Source organism: Ctenopharyngodon idella, chromosome 9 (assembly GCF_019924925.1).
Source record: "Ctenopharyngodon idella isolate HZGC_01 chromosome 9, HZGC01, whole genome shotgun sequence".
In the NCBI taxonomy this organism is placed as follows: Eukaryota; Metazoa; Chordata; class Actinopteri; order Cypriniformes; family Xenocyprididae; genus Ctenopharyngodon; species Ctenopharyngodon idella.
This window is the reverse complement of record NC_067228.1, coordinates 34,887,537-34,907,577: the sequence shown is the minus strand read 5'-3', so window position 1 is coordinate 34,907,577 and position 20,041 is coordinate 34,887,537. Positions and strand designations below refer to the sequence as shown.

The window sequence follows — 20,041 nt, the reverse complement described above, 5'->3', positions numbered from 1 at the left end:
CCTAATATATCCACCCACTAACAGGTGCCGTGATGAAGAGAGAATCAGTGTTATTCACTTCACCTGTCAGTGTTCATAATGTTATGCCTGATTGGTATATATATATATATATATATATATATATACAGTGTATATATTTACAAACTTATGTTAGATGCGATTAATCGTGATTAATTGATTTGACGGCACTAATTAAACATACATTTTTAAGTTGATTAATAATATTAAAAAAAATATTTAAAAATGAGGAAAATATACAACACAATCGAATAAGTCAGTATACAGCGGAAAAATCTTTGAGATGTTATTTAAGTGGATGTATTGACTCCAGTACTCACTGTAAACCGTTACAGGTGGACAGAGCGGCATGTGAGTTGTCATTCCCTCTGATCTGGCCGTGGTAGTAACAGTGCTCTCCACCCTGACAACACACACATTTAGGGCCTGTTTATACCTGGTCACTTCATGTGTTTTCTCTGATTGGATAGCTATCTGATCGTGAAAAGACCAGGTGTAAATGCCCTCCAAAATGCTTTCATGATTTAAATCCGATCACTCAAACCAATTCAGGAGGTGGTCTGAGACGCATTCCAGATGAAACTGGTTGTCAATTTTAGTCCTCCCAAATGGTTTAAAAACATGTGAGAGCTTATTATAGGCTACTGGCTCTGGTAGCCAAATACAGCTCCGTTCACACCGACAGTGACACGCAGCAACTAAGCGACATGTTCCCATTCGTTTCAATGGAGAGCTGGAGATTTGTGAAGCCCAGTTCACACCACCAGTGATTTTGTCGCTGCATGTCTCCTGTGGCTGGCAGTCAGGTCCCACTATTGGTTACCTAACAACGTTTGTGAATGAGTGTTACAGATGTTATTACACGTTGTAGACAGCGAATAAGTTTTCTAGCTGCTAAAAAAAAACATTTTGGAGGGAAAAGACTAAATATAAATGGAATCAGTACTTAAAATGCTTATTATTAAATATGAAGGAGAAACAGCAAGTGCTATCTGGATTCGCAAAACCATTCAATCTTAGAATCAGCATGGCGAGTACCACCGACTGGTGCAGGAGCTGTGGCTGGATGAGGTCAGGTTAATTATAGAGAATTTTTTGATCACTAAAATGAACTTCTCAATCTTGCCGCAGACACTTCACTACAAAATGTAGTGATGGATCACGTGCACTCCATTGACTTCACTCTTCATTTGCATCAGGTTAACATCTCAACTTTGTTGTGTCGCTGGAGACGCCTACATCCTGTCGCCAAAGGTCACTGTTGCCAGAAATTGCCAGCTCTCCATTGAAATGAATGGGATCATGTTGCTGCGTGCTGCTGGCAGTGTGACTTGATGCAAATGAAGGGAGCGACAACCAATAGGAGTGAAGTAAGTGGAGCACACGTGATCCGTCACTTCATCCTGTAGTGGAGAGTGTCGGCGGCAAGATGGAGGAGAAGTTATTTTAGCGGTCAGTAACTTTGTGTACATACAGTGATACTCGCTGTGCTGACTGGTGTTTCTGCTTCCGCTGCATATAAATAGCAAAGATTTCTCGTTCATCTTTAGTATTGAGCTTTTTATGTACTTATTCCATTTGTATTTAGCCCCTTTGAAATGTTTGTTTTAGCTGCAAGAAAACTGATTCTTTGTCTACAAAATGAATAACATCCTTGAATGCGATTCATAAACGTTACTAGCGACCACAAAGTCACCAGTGGTGTGAACGCAGCTTATGTCAGCGCTACTGCAGCAGACATTGCCACAGATATGGCCTGTCACAGAAAAGCAGCTCAGTATCTCTTCATCAAATCGACCCGCAATCTGCCGCAAATGAAACTGAAATTTTGGCATCACATCCTGAAGCTCAACACACAGTCATCTTCATTTAAAGTAGTGAGACTAAATTATCTTATCCAGTGCTGATGCTGCTCTCTCTCCTTATCTGTTGCTTTCTTTGACATGAACTCTGTTAAATTTGCATATAGCGTGGGAAGTGAATGTTTCATTCATTTTGCGGAGATACATTTAGGTTGCTAAGTGTAAATGGAACACTAATTTAACAAATCAGATAGCTATCTGATCAAGTAAAAACTTATTAAGTAACTGTATTCAAGTGTAAAGTGTATTCAGTTTTGCCCATTATGCATTTGTTCCCACAAAAGATGTATTGTTCAGAACCAGTTTTTCTGTACGGTGGGTATCTGGGTACAAATGTTTAACAGTCTGATGTTTGTATAGCTACTATAAAAGTGATTCTTCGTGGAATGTCAGAGTGATTGATCTTCAGCTTCTCTCTGCTTTGCTACTGCGGAGTAACGCCTGCTGGTCATGTGACCTGACCTGCAGGTGAACAAGCCGTGCTGATTCAGCAGTGAAGTCTTGATTTAAATGATTTAGCACCTATCAGCATTCTCTCTCTCTCTCTCTCTCTCTCTCTCTCTCTCTCTCTCTCTCTCTCTCTTTTTCTCCTCCTCTCGTCATGCTCTTTTCTGTTACTCTACCCCTCTCTCATAATCTTTGTGTCACATCTGTCATTTTCCAGAAACATCTCATCTCTACCATCACACAACACTGCAGGTGGTCGGATTATTACACTGTAACACCCAACGAGTCAGGACAACTCAATTGAGGAAACCAATTGCCTCAGTCCATTTAAGTTTAAAAAAAATAGCACAGCAAGAGACTACCACTGCATCAGCAAGTGCAGTTACTATATTTAAACAAATCAAAGTAATCCATATGACAAAGTAATCCATAAGGCCTTTTGAAGTGAAGTGAAGCGATGCGTTTTTATGAGAAAAATATCCATATTTAAAACTTTATAAATTCAAATAACTAGCTTTCGGCAGACGACCGTACGCATACTGCGCAAGTCGGCTTGTGCCAAATGAGTAACCCGTGACGCGATGTATGACGGAAGCTAGTTATTTGAATTTCTAAAGGTTTTAAATATGGATATTTTTCTTATACAAAAAAAAAAAAAAAAAAAAAAGAAAATCGCTTCGCTTCAAAGGCCTTTATTAACCCACTGGAGTCATATGGATTACTTTGATTATGGATTGATGCATTTTTTTATTTTTTTTTTTGTTCAAAACGCAGTCCCCCCATACACAACCATTATAAACCTAAGGATATTCTTAAAAATATATTGTGTTCATCTGGAAGAAGATAGTCATATACACCTAGGATGGCTTGAGGGTGAGTAAATCATGGGACAATTTTCATTTTTGGGTGAACTAGGGCACTATTTGAGGGGACAGCCATTTGCAGTGGTGCCCGAAAACATAGTTGAAGTTATCGAGTGCACTCATTCAATCCCACAATGCACCTCAATAACAATATACGCACAACGGCTTAATAAATTACTAGTATGTATTTTAACCACATATTTATTTCTAGGGTGACCTGTAACATTCTGTCCAGAGACTACAGATGAAAAATAGCCTTCGGCTAATTCTGGTGCATTTACAGAAATGTTTTATTAATGTGCAATGTCCCTGTTAACTAAAATAATAATAATAATAATAATAATAATAATACCCATAATGAACTGTGACAGTCGTCTTAGGTCAACATGTCATCAATGTGACAATCTTTTCATTACTACTGGAGCTGCCAGTTTGCTAAGTTTCAAATGATTATTAAACAGCAAGCATAAACTATGCAAAAGCGGCACTCAGCGTCCGAATTCACTCACTCGTTTTCATTCACTCCTTTAAGTGGACTATATTAGTGGACTAATGTAGGGAATAGTGAATGAGGGTATAGGGGAGCAATTTTGAACACAGTCCTTGTTTGTTACCATGTCAACTAAACATCAACACCTGTCCTTCATTTAGCTTCTTGTTACCTTTCTGTATTTAAACCCTCAGTAATATTCTGTTCTAGTGTTGTCCAAAGTATCGTCTTTGCTACCAAGTCGGTACTGAAATTTTAAAAATGTGACGATACCAGCATTTCCCCCTAGCATTTTGAGCATTGTTGAGCGGATTCTTAAACATCTCTGATTAGCCACTCAACAGATATGTCTGTGATTGGCTACAATGATCAACGCTTCATAACGCAGTGGCTATTTACATCTCATACCATCTGTAAACTCTTGTGTTATCAAGACAACTACTGATGCATCTGTATTACGTACCAAAAAGCTTCGTTATCAGACCCACAGAGCAAAAAGCAACCATATCCGTACCGGCTGGGCCGGATCGGTGCCTGATGGTGGAAAAGCAGCTATACAATTCAGAGTAAAGTGACAAACAATGAATTAAAAATGCCTAGTTTATACCTTCCCAAGGACGGGCCTTCCTTCCTCATAGTGTATCTCCACATAGTCTGAGGACAGCAGGTCACTGGAACACACAAACACACACAAATATGAACTGGCAGAACTTATGATCATCTGTTGATTCTGGATATCAGAAGACTCTGGTATTCTGGCTCAAGTTTACACACAGAGACTGTCTGTATGAAAGGGAAGTATCTGAACCCAAGTCTGTTGGACCGGAGCCTATAATTCAGGCTAAATGTCATTGCACTCAGTTCAACATATGTGCAACACATGTTTTCTGCATATTTTCAGCATTTCTGTTACATACTCATACAAAGAAGAAGAAATTCAAGTGCTATTAGTATACTTATTTTAAACTAAAAATAACAAAGTATATTTAGAGGATGGTCTTGTACTTTACAAAAATGCTTGCCTTATACTGACAAGTGTACAGAAAAGTATATTTGGCCTATAATTGTACTTAATCTTTTGATCAAGATATACTTAAGAAAGGCATAATGAAGTATTCAAAGTATACTTTTATTGTAGTTTATTTAACATTTTTAGTATGTATTTAACTAGCAAATGTAGTACATTATGTAATACATAACTCATAATACATAAATGTAATTAACAAAGTCTACTCCAAGTACAGTTAAAGGTTTATTATTAAGTATAAAAATTAATATCTAAATATGAACCTTAAAAATATACTTAAAGTGCAAAAATAATAAATAAACTGTAAGGTAAGTATGATGTTAAGTACAATTGCAGAATAAAAACTATTAGTTTACAGAGTGTATACTTCAAGTGTACCTTCATTTATAAAAAGCAGGCTAGAAGTATAGAGTATAGATAGTAAATTAACAGTATAGTTCAGAGTAGTTTCAATACAGAAGAAAAAATTTGCTGTGAACCCAAAGTTTACTATTTTCCCAAGTAGACAAGACTTAGTCTTCGAAAATAGCTGCCCGGATACACATACTGTATCTGTCGGCCCTGTCATCACACGCCTGATGTGTTATGTCAAAAAAGACGACTCTAACAGGTGTTTTCGGCTGAGACTGACACATTCATCTCTGTGAGTATTTGTGTAAAATGAAGGTAGGCAGTGTTCAGTGTCTGTGCAGCAGGAGGTGACACTAATTGACCTTCAACATCCTTTAACATCACAGGCCTGGACATGAGTCAGCGAGGCAGAACACACAAACATGCACTCTAGCTGACAAACTGCTAACTGACTCATTCTTATCTGACTGCTGCATTTCTGCCAAAAGGCATTTTCCTGTAACCTTGTGGAAATCACTAACACATAGTCATCTTTCCTCATGAGGAACAGGGATCAGATCAGGAACAGGGATCAGATCAGAATATTAGCCTATTTTTGGCATTAATGAGGGTTAGGCTGGTGTGCATGCGTATTTGAAGGAATATCAGGACACACTGTGATAGAAAGAGCTGTACTACATCCTTCTCTGTCTGTGTACATGAATGGCCTTGATATAGCAATGCTATTGTCCCAGTGTGACCCGGTTTACCATCATGAACTGATAAAGTAACACTACAATAACTTAATCTCAGTGTATTCCAATGGTAAGACTTCTTTTATCAGTCATTTGTTATTTGCTATTATTATCGCAACCTTTTTTACAATAACTTGAACTACCATTAAATTAGTGCTTTAACTGTTGGCAAGATTTTAGAAAGGCTACATTACTTACAACCGCAGATAAACATCTACATACGGCCTAGGTGATCTTAGCCGCCAAGGGGAATTGTTAGATTTTCATGAACTATTACAAAGGAAAAGATTTATTTTCTCTGGAACAACATCTGGAATTGTGCTCGGTCTCACCAGGAATGTGTATTCAGATATAGGGCAGGGACCATTTTCCTTGTTGACTTTAATGTCCCACAGCAGCACAGACAGGTTTGGTGGTATATGTAGGTTTAAGGGTGGGTTAAGGGGTATGGGAAGGTCAACATTTTGGCTTAAGAAAGCCAACTTACTGAAATGCTATTTAAAATTCTTCTTCTTCTTCTGAGACTAAAGTTTCTGACTCTAACTTCTAGAGCTTTCAAGCTACAACTACCAAACTCGGGTAAGACTATCAGACTGTTCTGACTCGCGTTGCTATATCTTTTCTAAATGATCCGACTATAGGAATTCCCATATCGGACTTCCCAATCCCAAATTCCCATAGACTTTCATTGAGGGGGTCAAAACTTTTATACAGTACAATCCCAGCAACATTTGGACATTTAATGACCATTGAAAAAACGTCCTTCCGACACGTCCCGTCATGGTTGAAAAATAGTTCCAAAATGAATTTTGAACGGACGTCTTAGACTTTATCTTATTAATTAATTAATTAATTAATTAATAATAGCACCAATTAATTATTATATATTGAACTACACATAGCTAAAAGTCAAAGTAAAAATTGTACATGCAACCCCAGAGAATTGTAGACATGTACAAATGTATCTGAATGCGTTTTTAGGAAATGTTCTGTGTTACATATTTTTACTGATTTATCCCATCCTACCATGACTATTTTTGCCCTGGGACACAATGTTGCCGTCGGGCCATGTTTTCTTGGGATAACTCTTATAGAGTAGTTAAGCTGTCTATCACTAGCAAAGCTTAACAACTAGCCTAGTACAACATGCTAGCAAACATGCTAATTCATGCTACCAATATGAAAAACATGTTAGCAATGTGATAAATCACATTAGTAGCATGCTAAAACGTGCTAGCAATGTGCTAATTCATGCTAGACACATGCAAACAATTTGCTAATTAATGCTAGCAACATGCTAAAACCTGGTATGTGCTAATTGATGCTAAAAACAAGCTACTAATGTGTTAATTCATGCAAACAATGTGTTAATTCATGCTAACCCTGTGTTAAATCATGCTAGCAATATGCTAAAACATGCTTGTGCTAATTAATGCTAGGAACATGTTTGCAATCTATTTTCTGATAGACTGTATTCCCTTCAAAACCTTCAAACTTTAAGCTTTAAAACTACTTCAAACTAAAAACAACTTTCTGGTCAGGCTTTCTCAAGCCAACATCAAATTTTGTCTTGATAAACTTTTTTTGTTGTTGTTGTTTTTATATATATCTAGTTACAGATGTAGTTACGACAATTAAATACAGCTGTAATTACATGCAGGTATTTTTTTAAATATAAGTATGACGTAAAACATGTATGCACACAATAAGTGCATTGTATCAAATGATTAATTTTAATTTTAGTACATAGTAAAGACACTTAATATAAAGCGGGAACCAGAGCTGTTTATGATTTGTATTTGTAGGGAAAAATGGAAGGACTACAACCACTGTCTGATTCATTCAGCATGTAAACTCACATCCTTGTGGTAGTTGTATTCATTATTTAGCAATTTGCTAGCAATTTAAACTAGCGTTCAAAAGTCTGGTGTTGGAACTTTAAGATTTTTTAATGTTTTTAAAATAAGTCTCTTCCGCTCACCAAGGCTGTATTTATTTGATCAAAAAACAGTAACATTGTGAAATATTATTACAATTTAAAATAGCTATTTTCTATGTGAATATATAGTAAAATGTAATTTATTCCTGTGATCAAAGCTGAATTTTCAGCATCACGTGATCCTTCATGTAATCTTTTTTTTTTTTTTTTTCTGTACTTGCAGATAATATAATATTAATGAAATAAAATGGCACTTAAGTGTACTTAAAGAGAGTACACTTTCATGACTGTTTCTGGTAACACTTTATTTCGATAATTCGCTTCAGACATTCTAACTATAAGTAACTTATAACAGGTAAGTGATGTTTTACAGGTGCAGCGAGAGGACGACGAGAGTCCGAGCGGGATTCTCTGGGCTGCATGCTGTGGGACGGCTATATTTAGATCAAGACTGTCACGCAACCACAACACCGGCCACACATACACAGAATACAGACACACACTGACATGCTAACAGGACACACACACAGAGAGAGAGAGAGAGGCATTGCGAGAGAGACAGTGTGTCTGGGAGGTAAACCGCTTATCAATCAAAGCAGTCTGACAGACAGACGCCACTTCCCTTTCACAATTACAGTATTTTTAGCCTCTCAGGTCTCGTGTCAAAATCGCCTACTCAATCAACTCAAGAGTAAGATGCAGCAACGCAACCATGACAATGACTTTCAGCTAGTTATTTTGACTCAGGGCACTTCTTTAATGAGTTTTTTGCTCGATTTATCATCCAGCAGGCAAAAATTTTAAGTCAGATTGCTTAGAAAAGTAATAGCACTTGTCATCAGCAAGCAACACGATTTAAAATATCATTGAAGTGCTTAACACAAATGGAGTGGGTAAAGTTAGACAATGAAGTTTAATATTTTGAGTATTAATATGCTTTAGCAAGCACTAAATACGAATAATCACAATTTGGTGAAAGCACAGAAATTTCCAGAGACATTATTAATGCATCATTTAATACAAAGTGCACTTTCTTATGTGTGTTAAGAAACAGTCATGTAAGTGTACTCTCTTTAGGTACACTAAAGTGGCATTTTATTTCATTAATATTACATTATCTGCAAGAAGCTTTTTTAATAATATACTTTTAAGATTTGAAACTCCACAAGCACAATATTCAGTGCTGCAAGTGCCCATTTGGTACAAATAAAGTTCACTTCTTTTTCGCGAGGGATGCGGTGTCTGTGAGTGTGCATGTGTTAACCAAAACCACACATAAACACATTCCCTGCAGATGAATGTCTGGCTTTGGAGATTCTGGATGATGACTGGAGGATGTAGTTATGTAGTGTTTTGGTTACAAAACCTGTAATAACCAGTCAGGCGCTCAATACCACTTTATATTGAGGGGACAAAGGGATATGGAGTTATTTCCAGTGTAAATCCGTGAATGGATCCCAGCACACAAACTTTGCTTGCAGTAACACACAAGAGAGGACCTGTATTCCCATAAGTGCATGTGTATAGGCTCACAGAGACACAACACATCAATAGTCTGGCACGTCAACAGTCATGCGAGACACGCTCATGTCATGAGACCGATGAGAGTCTGTACATACAGGCACAGTCAAGCTATTTTATACTGATTTGACTCATATACTCACTTGTTTAAAGTGAGGTCCAGAATAAATTGGGATCCAAAGGCCTGAAGTTGAAATGAAGCCTGAGCGAGATGGACCTCCTGTTGAAGGAAGAAAAAAACAGTCAGGATTTAGAGTCAGGCCAGATGCTAGAGTGAGCAGACATCACTGTTTACAGATCGAGTCCCGATTGGAAATGTGCCCATTTTTATAGGACTTTTATGGTACAATCACAACATTGTGAAGCAATGTCTGCATGATGCCATTATCATAGTAATAATCACAAACATGTCTTGTTATCAAGGCTGGTGAAATGTGACTCACCCAGTCAGTACTGTCTGCAATCAGATAAATGTTACATAAAGTGAAGATGTTTTGAACTTATCTTTTGTTTTGCTTCCATGATAAAGTGGATAAAGTTCTTTTTTTTAAAGAATACTTTTAAAAAGAGTAAATATAATGGAAATAAAATACTTTAAACGAGTATACTTAAGCGCAAACTAAATGTAACATTTTTGGACACTTAATTGTGTGTTAACTGCAATTAAATGAAAATGTATTATAGCTTCAATTTTTATTAAATGACTTCAGAGAGCGTTTGACCCACGTAAGTATGGCTTAAGTACATCTTTATATGTAATTTCATAATTACTTCTACAGTCTTTGAAATATGGTTAAAGTTACTGCTGAATGAACTGACAAGCATTTATGATAAACTAAAATATACTTTAATGTCATTTCTACTGAAACTTGTGTGTCATGTATTCAAATATATTTTTAACTACACATTTGTAAGTACTTTACATGTACTTTACACATTAAAGTAAGTGTACTTCTTTGAAGCACAACAAAAGATTATTAAAACATAATGATTTCAAATGGATTTTAAAATAAATCTTTTAATTTGACATTATTACAGTGTACTTTACTTTTAAGTGGCCTTTTATTCATTATTATATTATCTGCAAGCACAGTTTTTTGAATGTACTTTTAATATATAAAGTACACTACAAGTGCACATTCAGTAAAATTAAGCACACTTCTTTCTCACAGGGATCTTGAGGCTAATAAAGGGATCCTGTGCGAGTAGCTCTGGCTTACACCTCAGCCGTGTGGTGCTTATTTTGGCCACTAAAGGGATCCGCTTGCTACAGCAGCTTTTAGTCATATTACCATTCATCTTCCTCTAGGGTTTACTTGCTTGCGCTAGTTTTGCCATTGTTGTGAGGCTAAAGGCCACACAGTAATGGATGTCAATATGCACACAGCAACCGCAGAACATAAAAATATTAAAAAAAAAATCCTGGCAATCTTTAGATGATGCAAATATTTTATTTAGTTGCATTACAACCAGTGTTGCCAAGTCTGCGGTTTTCCCGTGGAATTGGGCTACTTTTACACTGTTGCCGCGGGTTGCTTTTAATATCCGCGGCTTGAAGCGACCCCAAATAACATGATATTTAGCCCCTGGGATGCGAATTTTACCAGGGAACCCAGCCAAAAACGCGTATTTTACCCCCCGGAACGCAATTTTTACCATGGGAATAATCATTTTTTAAAATCTGAACACCTTACTAGATTTGTTCTACATTTAGTTTGAGGTGAAGAAATGGCTACTGCTTCTTGTTGCACAGTGTATGAATATCACATCTGGAGAGAATTTGACACATTCTGTGTTAGCTGGGATCATGTCTAGATGACTGTTTCTTAAAACAGTCCTCTATCCTGCCTCAGCAGTGACTTCTTTAGATCGTTTCTATAGACATAAGCTGATGTGTCATATCCTGTAACAGATGCCGAGCTGCAGTGAAGCGGCTCTCACCTGTCCGTGTGGGTCAGGAATCTTAGCGCGGGTGTTCAGGTCATGGTAGGTGCTCTCAGAAGCTTCGTTCAGGTAGTAGATGAGGCGAGAGGGGTATGTGAGTGTGCGCTGTGACTCCTGCGGGCCACTGGCATTGTGCTTCTGTCCGGCTGCAGTATCATCTGACACCGCCTCCCCGGGGATCTCAGCCTCCAACACTGACAACACACACACACACACACACATGACTGAAACCGTCTCCACATTTAATGAACACTCCTGACACTAACACCATCTAAACTAGGCCAATCTGACACTGAACCTCAAAGAAATCAGTGAGGAATTACAGGAAGACTTTGGTGTCAGGTGTACTGTATGCAGACTACAGTTCAGGCGTCATTGTGTTGTTGTGCTGTTATTATTATTGTTTGGGGAAAAAAAATGAGGCGGGACATACGGGTGCCTTGCCTTTTTCCCCAGGCCCAATGATACCATTGAGGACATTTATTGGGACCCCGCTCTACAAGCTGGAAATTCCTGTTTTTATGAAACCAGACTCAATGGGAGACACATGTGAGACTTCTAAAGTCAATTTCTCAAGATATAATTTCTCACTTTCTCAATTTCGTCAGGTATAGGTCATTAACATACAAACTGAAAGGACCCAATGTTGAACCTTGAGGTACACCAAACAGGATTAGTGATTATTCATGAAGTTTTATGGTCTACTCGAACACAGTGTTTTTATCAGTAAGATATGATCTTATCCATTACCTTGGGTGATAAATTATAATTTGATAACTTGTTAATGCGTATGAAAAAATATCCCATAGCATCCCTTATAATAATATACAACAGTATAAACATTTCTGGTTATTTTAAGAAGAAAATACATGGGACTCCAAGCTCTACGCAATAGTATCAATTGAGGCATTAACCGTGACGGGCTCTATTTAATTTCAATAGCAAAACAATAAGAAATAGACGCATTTCAACTTCTGCAGTCTCCTCTGTGAGCCCAGACCATATCAAGTAGCGGAGACACACCAAAGCTGTATTTGCATGCACATGTCTGTCTCTGTCCCTCTCAGGACACTTTGCTCTCTGCGCTGCTGCTGTCCTCCGCATACACACACACACACACACACACACACACAGACAGGATGTCCTTGCAGAAGCACAACTCACTGAACACATCCCATACCGGGCACTCGCGAAAGCACATCACATTCCTTTATAAAACACACTAAAACAATCAGATTTCGTACTGTCAGACTCAATACAAAGTGATTCGGTTAAGGTTAAGTACGTACCGGCTGACGCTGATGTTACGAATGGCTGGAGACAATAAGCGAGGATGCACGCGAGCAGATTTGAAAGCACTAGCGCATACATGATTCATAGTTGGTGGCGATTAAACGAATGGATGCGGTGACTTGCTAGGGGCTCATTGTCCTTGATGGTCCTGATGCTGCAGCGCGTGAAGGCGGTGGCCAGCCCGAGATCTCCGCGAGCACGCTCCAGATAATGATGCGCCCGCGCGCAGGTGCCGTACATCTGCCCACATGGTCGCCCTGCCCTCTAGACCAGCTGCTCTGCTTATCCTTATTTGCATAAGATTATATTTTAAATCTATGTATGCATACTACAGGTTTCGCCTAGATTAAATTATACGTCTTGTACACAGTTCTTATATAAAAATAACATCTTCATATAATGTTATGCAGACTTCTCTAGTGTCTTATAGGTGTATAATATCTAGGCCTGTACAGATCTTTTATAGGCCTATAGAAGATATGTTTGGCAGTATGTATAAGGAGCTATGTATCTATAATTTTATTTTAATCATTACAGCTCTCCAAATAGCTTTAGCATGTTATTGAATATGGCAATGTTAAAGGATTAGTTCACTTCAGAGTTAAAATTTCCTGATAATTTACTCACCCCCACATCATCCAAGATGTTTATGTCTTTCTTTCTTCAGTCGAAAAGAAATTAAGGTTTTTGAGGAAAACATTCCAGGATTTTTCTCCATATAGTGGACTTCACTGGGGTTCAACGGGTTGAAGGTCCAAATGTCAGTTTCAGTGCAGCTTCAAAGGGCTCTATATGATCCCAGACGAGGAACAAGGGTCTTATCTAGAGAAATAATCAGTCATTTTCTAAAAAAATATATATATATAAAAATGTATATACTTTTTAAGCATAAATGCTCATCTTGCACTGCTCTGCGATGTGCTACACATTACGTAATTACGTTGGAAAGGTCATGTGTGACGTAGGTGGATATGTATAAGATAACTATATTATCCTATAACATATGTTCCGAATAGCTGTGATACTTTTAGATTTCCTATCAGTGTGTGTTTGAAAGAATCGGTTAAGTGAATAATTCAATGACTCATTCATAACCTGCAGAAAGGGTCAAATAAAGCTACACTACAGAAGATATTTTGTTTAAAAATGAACAAAATTCAATTACTGAGCGATTACATACTGTACAAAACTGTTTTCAAATCCAAGTTATTGCCTTACCCCGATTCACCCCTTACAGAAAAAACACATGAATTTCACATGTGATCACATGTGACCACAAGTCATCACTGTCACCACATATGTTCACATGTGAATGTCACCACATGTGAACGTCACCACATCCCAATTTTATTTCTACACCACATTTGCCATTTCTAAAGCTATTATATTATATTATATTATATTATATTATATTATACTATATTATATTATATTAGATTAGATTAGATAAACTGACTTAAAACATTGTTTTACATTCTCAATACTGTTTACATATTCTTATTCTATTTACAGTTTGATGTAGCACATGCCTACTATCCACTTAATAATTTATCAAGTTTTAGGACATTTTATCTGATTATCAATTAATTCACTCCATCAGTATGTAATATAATATTTCAAATCTACATTTATGTAAATTCTGCGTGACTTCTACATTTTTTTAATGAGCGTGTATGTGTAGATGAGAGATTGTGATAGATTTGCAAAGGTTTTGCTGGCAATTTCTCAATGAATGAATGGAGGTAAGCTAATTAATTTAACCTAAAGTATGCACTGTACGATCGGTGATGTCACATACATGTAGGGTTGCCAACCGTTCCATATAATACGGAATCATCCCGTATTTAAGGCATCAATGAAGCGTTCCGTATGAAAGTAGAATAGGGAAGGGTAGGACATACAGCGTAAGCTTTTTGAAGAATACGGAAAGCGGAAGCACGTGCAAGGCGATCATTTGTGTTTGTATTTGAATTTTTTTAGAAAATGACCGATCGTTTCGCTAGATAAGACCCTTATTCCTCGTCTGGTGTCGTTTAAAGCCCTTTGAAGCTGCACTGAAACTATAATTTTGACCTTCAACCGTTTGGAGACCACTGAAGTCCACTATAAGGAGAATAATCCTAGAATGTTTTCATCAAAAACCTTAATTTCATTTCGACCGAAGAAAGAAAGACATGAACATCTTGGATGACATGGGGGTGAGGAAATTATCAGGAAAATTTTATTTGAAAGTGAACTAATCCTTTAAACTATGCCAGAGCGCGTACACACCTCACACACCGGATGCCGTGCGCAAGGCAGTTGGACATAGTGGTGTATTAGAGGTAAAAAAATGATATAAATACTGTTGGGTTTCTCGCACAAACTGATCGTTTCGTGTCTTAGGACATCAATGTGTCGTCACGAGCCACAGGATTTAATTTGGATTTGTCTGTGCATGTTTTTTTGACTCTTATAGATTGAGTTCCCATTGACATGCATTATAAGACTGACAGACTGCAACGGTTGGACTTAAAAATCATCATTTGTGTTTTACTGAAGAAACAAAGTCACCTACATCTTGGATGCCCTGGGGGTAAGCAGATAAACATCAAATTTTCATTTTTGGGTGAACTATCCCTTTAAGACCAAGCAGACTCTTCTGCCGGCTGGTCGCTCCTGCTTCACAGCGAGCGGGTCTCGCACTAACGGCAAATCCCTTTCAGTGTTCGCGTTTGATTTCAGCAACATTCAGCCACGCAAGAAAACATGCAATCTCCCTGAGGGAAGACATGATCAAAAAGGGAAGTCATCTTTCACTATTGCTAATGTTGTGAAATAGAGAAAAAAAACCATGTTATGCCCTAGGCTGTTCTTGGACCTCATTATTGAAACACAAAATAATAAAGTCTCAAGCACCAAAAGCAGCCCATACTAGGCTAATTCTCAGTTCTCTACTTCTCTTTAATCAAAAAATATGCATTTTAATTTATTCATACACGTTGCAACAACATTTAGTTTAAACTTTGAAGTGCCATTATTTAAAAAAAAATGCTTTATTGGCTGATATTTCAAAGATTTCAAATTTTATGCCATCTATGTAGGCCTATCTTCCTGACATTTTTTTTTAACTATGGTTTTTAATAGAGGTTGATGTTTAGTATCCATTGGTGTAGCTATATATATATAGAAAATGGGTAAAAATCAAAAATTTGAACATGAAGCCACATTATATCTATGGGATTGAACCATATTGTAGGGCCATTAAAATGAAGATTACAAAAGAAAAGTTTAAGAATGAGAATATAGATGGATATTGAGATATCTTTAATACTTTTAGAATTACAGGCACTCAAACTTTGGAAAAATACTATTTATGGCACTCAGACAGGAATGTTCAGTTGTGTTGACTGTGTTGTGTTGAAAAAAAAAATGAGATAAATTTCTAGTTTTAACATTATTTATTCTTCATAAAAATGTGCGACCATTGAAAATGTGTACCAATTTACTGATGGAGGGGCATTGAGATCCCTATCTCTGGAAATTAACCATATTGGGCCTTAAAAATTAAGAAAAGAAAAGTTTGTTAAGAATTAGAATCTAAAAGGATATCAAGATATCTGTAATATGAGTTACAGAAATGCAAACTTTGGGCAAAAAACACATGAAGTGCTTTTTGCCATTTTTGAACTGTTGGCATATAATGCAACAAAGATTGCTAAAGTCAACAGATTTAACTAACAGGCCTGCCAATCTCTGTGTAAAATATGTTGTTCTAAAGTCATTTTACCCCCTTGTAATCTGACTCCAAATCTCAGGTGAAAATTGTAATTCTGACCCCCCTCTACAAAATAGTGGATTACTCAGTAAATATACATCCATTACATTTAATAGTTTGGCTTTCTTCTTCATTATGTTTGTCCCTTATTCTGTCCCTTATTTTCCTGTAACGAACTATGACTGTCCCTTATTTTCCTTTCCAGAAGTTGGCAACCCTACGTACATGGAGAGTGAAAATGGGCTGAAACTATTTCAAACACTTTGATTTTTCGTGGTAAACATTTCCAAACACAAAACTGTATGAGCATTACTGAATAAGTAAACCTAAAAATGTAAATTCTATTATCTTAAGGTTTTTTTTTTTTTTTTTTGTATATTCTGTATATTATTCTTTTTCTTTTCTGCATTTCACCTCTGCTATAGTTTATTTCTAATAACATTACAATTTTTAAATGAAAATTTTTATTTCTTCAGGTCTTAAAAAGCCTTAAATTTGACTTTAAAAAATGTGCAGTGACCCTGATGCTCTATGTCCAGTCATTTACACCGTCATCACCCGGGTGTTGATATCGCACAAGCACAGGTGAGACCTGAACATCTCACGTTACTATCTGTGTTTAAACTAAACTCATTCAAACCTTGCCAATTTAAACATTCATCTGTAAGACGTGAAAGAGAACTCGAACCCGAAGCGCGTGCATGGAGAGCCGCGTCACAGCATTCAAATACTCTTGCGCATATTCTATTTCAAGTCTTGCACCTAAACAGAAAAATTCACACAAAAATTATGTCAACATGCCCATCTTAGTGAGTATCCTAACAAACATAGTAGGTTTTGTCTTAAGAGAAAAACGTGACAGACAACGCATGTGTATCAGTATCAGTGTACTGGATCTTTGAATTATATCTTAAAGGGACAGCAGTCTAATATTCCTGCTCTCTGTGTTTTAACGTTAATCAAATGACAAAAGACGAAGAAATCACTCTTGACTGAATAGCTTTTGTAACTTCAATAATGTTTCATCTTTATTTAATTATTCAAAGAAGTTTATATGCAGTGTTATTTTATATTTGTTTAATTTATTCAATTTCTGTACCTGAAAGCTACTGTTAGATACATGAAAGCTAAGATACAAACAAAATAAACAATGCTTTACAGGTTTTTCAGGTATTTATTTGTGCTGTTTCTTGTATTTAGTTATCGAAACCATGACCCTAAAACCGTGATAAAAACTATGAGTAATCTGAACCGTTCCACCCCTAGTCAATCTATATCGATGTATTGTTACACCCCGTGTATAACACTATACTAGGGGTGTCGCGATATACCGGTATTGACGATAACCGTGATATTTAGAGGGAATCCCTGGTGTTAAGACTTGTATGGCTTAAAGGGTTAGTTCACCCAAAAATGAAAATTCTGTCATTAATTACTTACCCTCATGCCGTTCCACACCCGTAAGTCCTTCGTTCATCTTCGGAACACAAATTAAGATATTTTAGTTGAAATCCTTTGGCTCCGTGAGGCCTACATAGCCAGCAATGACATTTCCTCTCTCAAGATCCATAAAGGTACTAAAAACATATTTAAATCAGTTCATGTGAGTACAGTGGTTCAATATTAATATTATAAAGCGACGAGAATGTTTTTGGTGCGCCAAAAAAACAAAATAACGACTTATATAGTGATGGCCGATTTCAAAACACTGCTTCAGGAAGCTTCGGAGCGTTATGAATCAGCGTGTCGAATCACTGGTTCGGAGCACCAAAGTCACGTGATTTCAGCAGTTTGGTGGTTTGACACACGATCCGAATCATGATTCGATACGCTGATTCATAACGCTCCAAAGCTTCCTGAAGCAGTGTTTTGAAATCGGCCATCACTAAATAAGTCGTTATTTTGGGTTTTTTTGGTGCACCAAAAATATTCTCGTCGCTTTATAATATTAATATTGAACCACTGTACTCACAGGAACTGATTTATATATGTTTTTAGTACATTAATGGATCTTGAGAGAGGAAATGTCATTGCTGGCTATGCAGGCCTCACTGAGCCATCGGATTTAAACAAAAATATCTTAATTTGTGTTCCGAAGATTAACGAAAGTCTTACAGGTGTGGAACGGCATGAGGGTGAGTAATAAGTGACAGAATTTTCATTTTTGGGTGAACTAACCCTTTAATATAATGTAAATGATGTCTCTTACTGAAATATAATAAGATTTACGTTATTTAAAAAATCCATGACATATTTGGACATAGAACGCAAACATTTTGTTTGCGTTCTATGTCGGTGACGTCAAATGGTTGCACTCGGTGAGCGACTGACACTGTCATATAAAATAAAAAGCCTCAGTCATCACGGCTAAAGTGAAGACAACAAAGACGCAGTTAGGAAGTTTTATTCGTCCACATTCTGCACAACTTCCTATTCTTTTCTCCTCTTATCGCTAGTAAAGCAGTGAAGACTTGCATCGCTTCTCTGGCTCATCGACTGAAAATTACAACCGAAAGCTGCACAATGTGGCATCGTATATTATATTCCTAGTTGTGTTGTGTTAAAAAAAAGCAATAGGACAGTGTCAGTAGAGCAGTGAGTGCAACCATTTGATGTCATCGACATAGAACGCAAACAAAATGGCGCCGCCCATTGTCCAAATATGTCATGGATTTTTTTAAATAACAACTTATATGCGTTTTCTACTACATATTTCAGTAAGAGACATCATTACGTTATATTAAGCCATACAAGTCTTAACACCAGGGGTTCCCTTTAAAACATGAAAAATCGATATTGAGTTAATTCAGGATCTAACAATATACCGTGATAACCATAATATTTAAAATGAATAATACACATGATAATATAACACGTAAATAATCCAGCGCCAGTACCTGGTTGACATCCCAAAGTACAATAGGTGGCGGTATTGCACCTTAACGCTGCCATCAGACATGAAACAGAAGAAAATGCAGCATGCTCAGCTGCTACTGCCATGCAAAATCGTGTCGTCTGGTAGGACAGAGGAGATTCTCTGCACAGCCGAGCATGTGAGCGAAAATGGTTTTTAGTTTTATATTCATCTTTAAATAGTATGTTATTTTTTCTTTAATCTATGTTGATTATGAAAAGTGAACAGCACGAGTAAGATAGGATAGCTACATTATAAGACGCGCAGTTTAACGAGAGACATGGAATGGGCATACATGATTTTGACCTCTTCATTAAATGTTGTTTTGTAGAAAGCCTTTCGTTAAAGTTGTAAAAATTGGATCTTCATTTTAATCAGTGTTTCATCAACCAGTTGCCTGGATTTAATAAATAAGAAACAAAGCAGACAATATAATGGAGGCGCCGGCGCGATCACTTGCACGTGAACTGAAGCGCGTCCCTTTTCGCAAGGATATATAATGCTATGCTAATCTACACAGCCTTTATCACTGTACAGAATACTATAAATGATATAATTTCTGCCTCTAAATAAAATCACACAGCATGGTCTTTAAAATGTGCATCAGAAAGTCTTTTCAGTTCTTCGGGATACATTCAGGCAGTGTTTTTTACTCCAGCTTGAAATCAGATAAACTAAATGCTTGTCTTCCTTCATAAAAATTTGCTAAAGACAGAGAATGCAAAAAGTAAAAATAACTGTGCTTTGTGTTTATCAGTTGTTTGTTTATCATTTGTTATCTGATTACCCTTAAGTGTAGTTGTTGTATGCAATGGTGTGATTCATTGACAAAATAAAGATGAATTTGACTGATAACATTAGTTTGTTTTTTTCAAGATTTC

The 20,041-nt window shown here is 36.9% G+C and overlaps 1 protein-coding gene across 3 annotated transcripts in view; it reads right to left on the bottom strand.

Moving 5' to 3' along the window:
- LOC127519146 (disintegrin and metalloproteinase domain-containing protein 23) overlaps positions 1-12,713 on the bottom strand; it is a 65,384-nt gene extending 52,671 nt beyond the window's left edge. For all 3 annotated transcript variants that reach the window (XM_051906641.1, XM_051906642.1, XM_051906643.1), the window contains exons 1-5: positions 12,486-12,713; positions 11,194-11,390; positions 9,396-9,472; positions 4,288-4,351; positions 339-421 (exon numbers count right to left, since the gene is read on the bottom strand). In XM_051906641.1, the coding sequence (XP_051762601.1) occupies positions 339-421; positions 4,288-4,351; positions 9,396-9,472; positions 11,194-11,390; positions 12,486-12,567 (503 nt within the window). In that variant the 5' untranslated portion in view covers positions 12,568-12,713. The remainder of the gene's footprint in view (positions 1-338; positions 422-4,287; positions 4,352-9,395; positions 9,473-11,193; positions 11,391-12,485) is intronic.
- Positions 12,714-20,041: the final 7,328 nt, after the last annotated feature.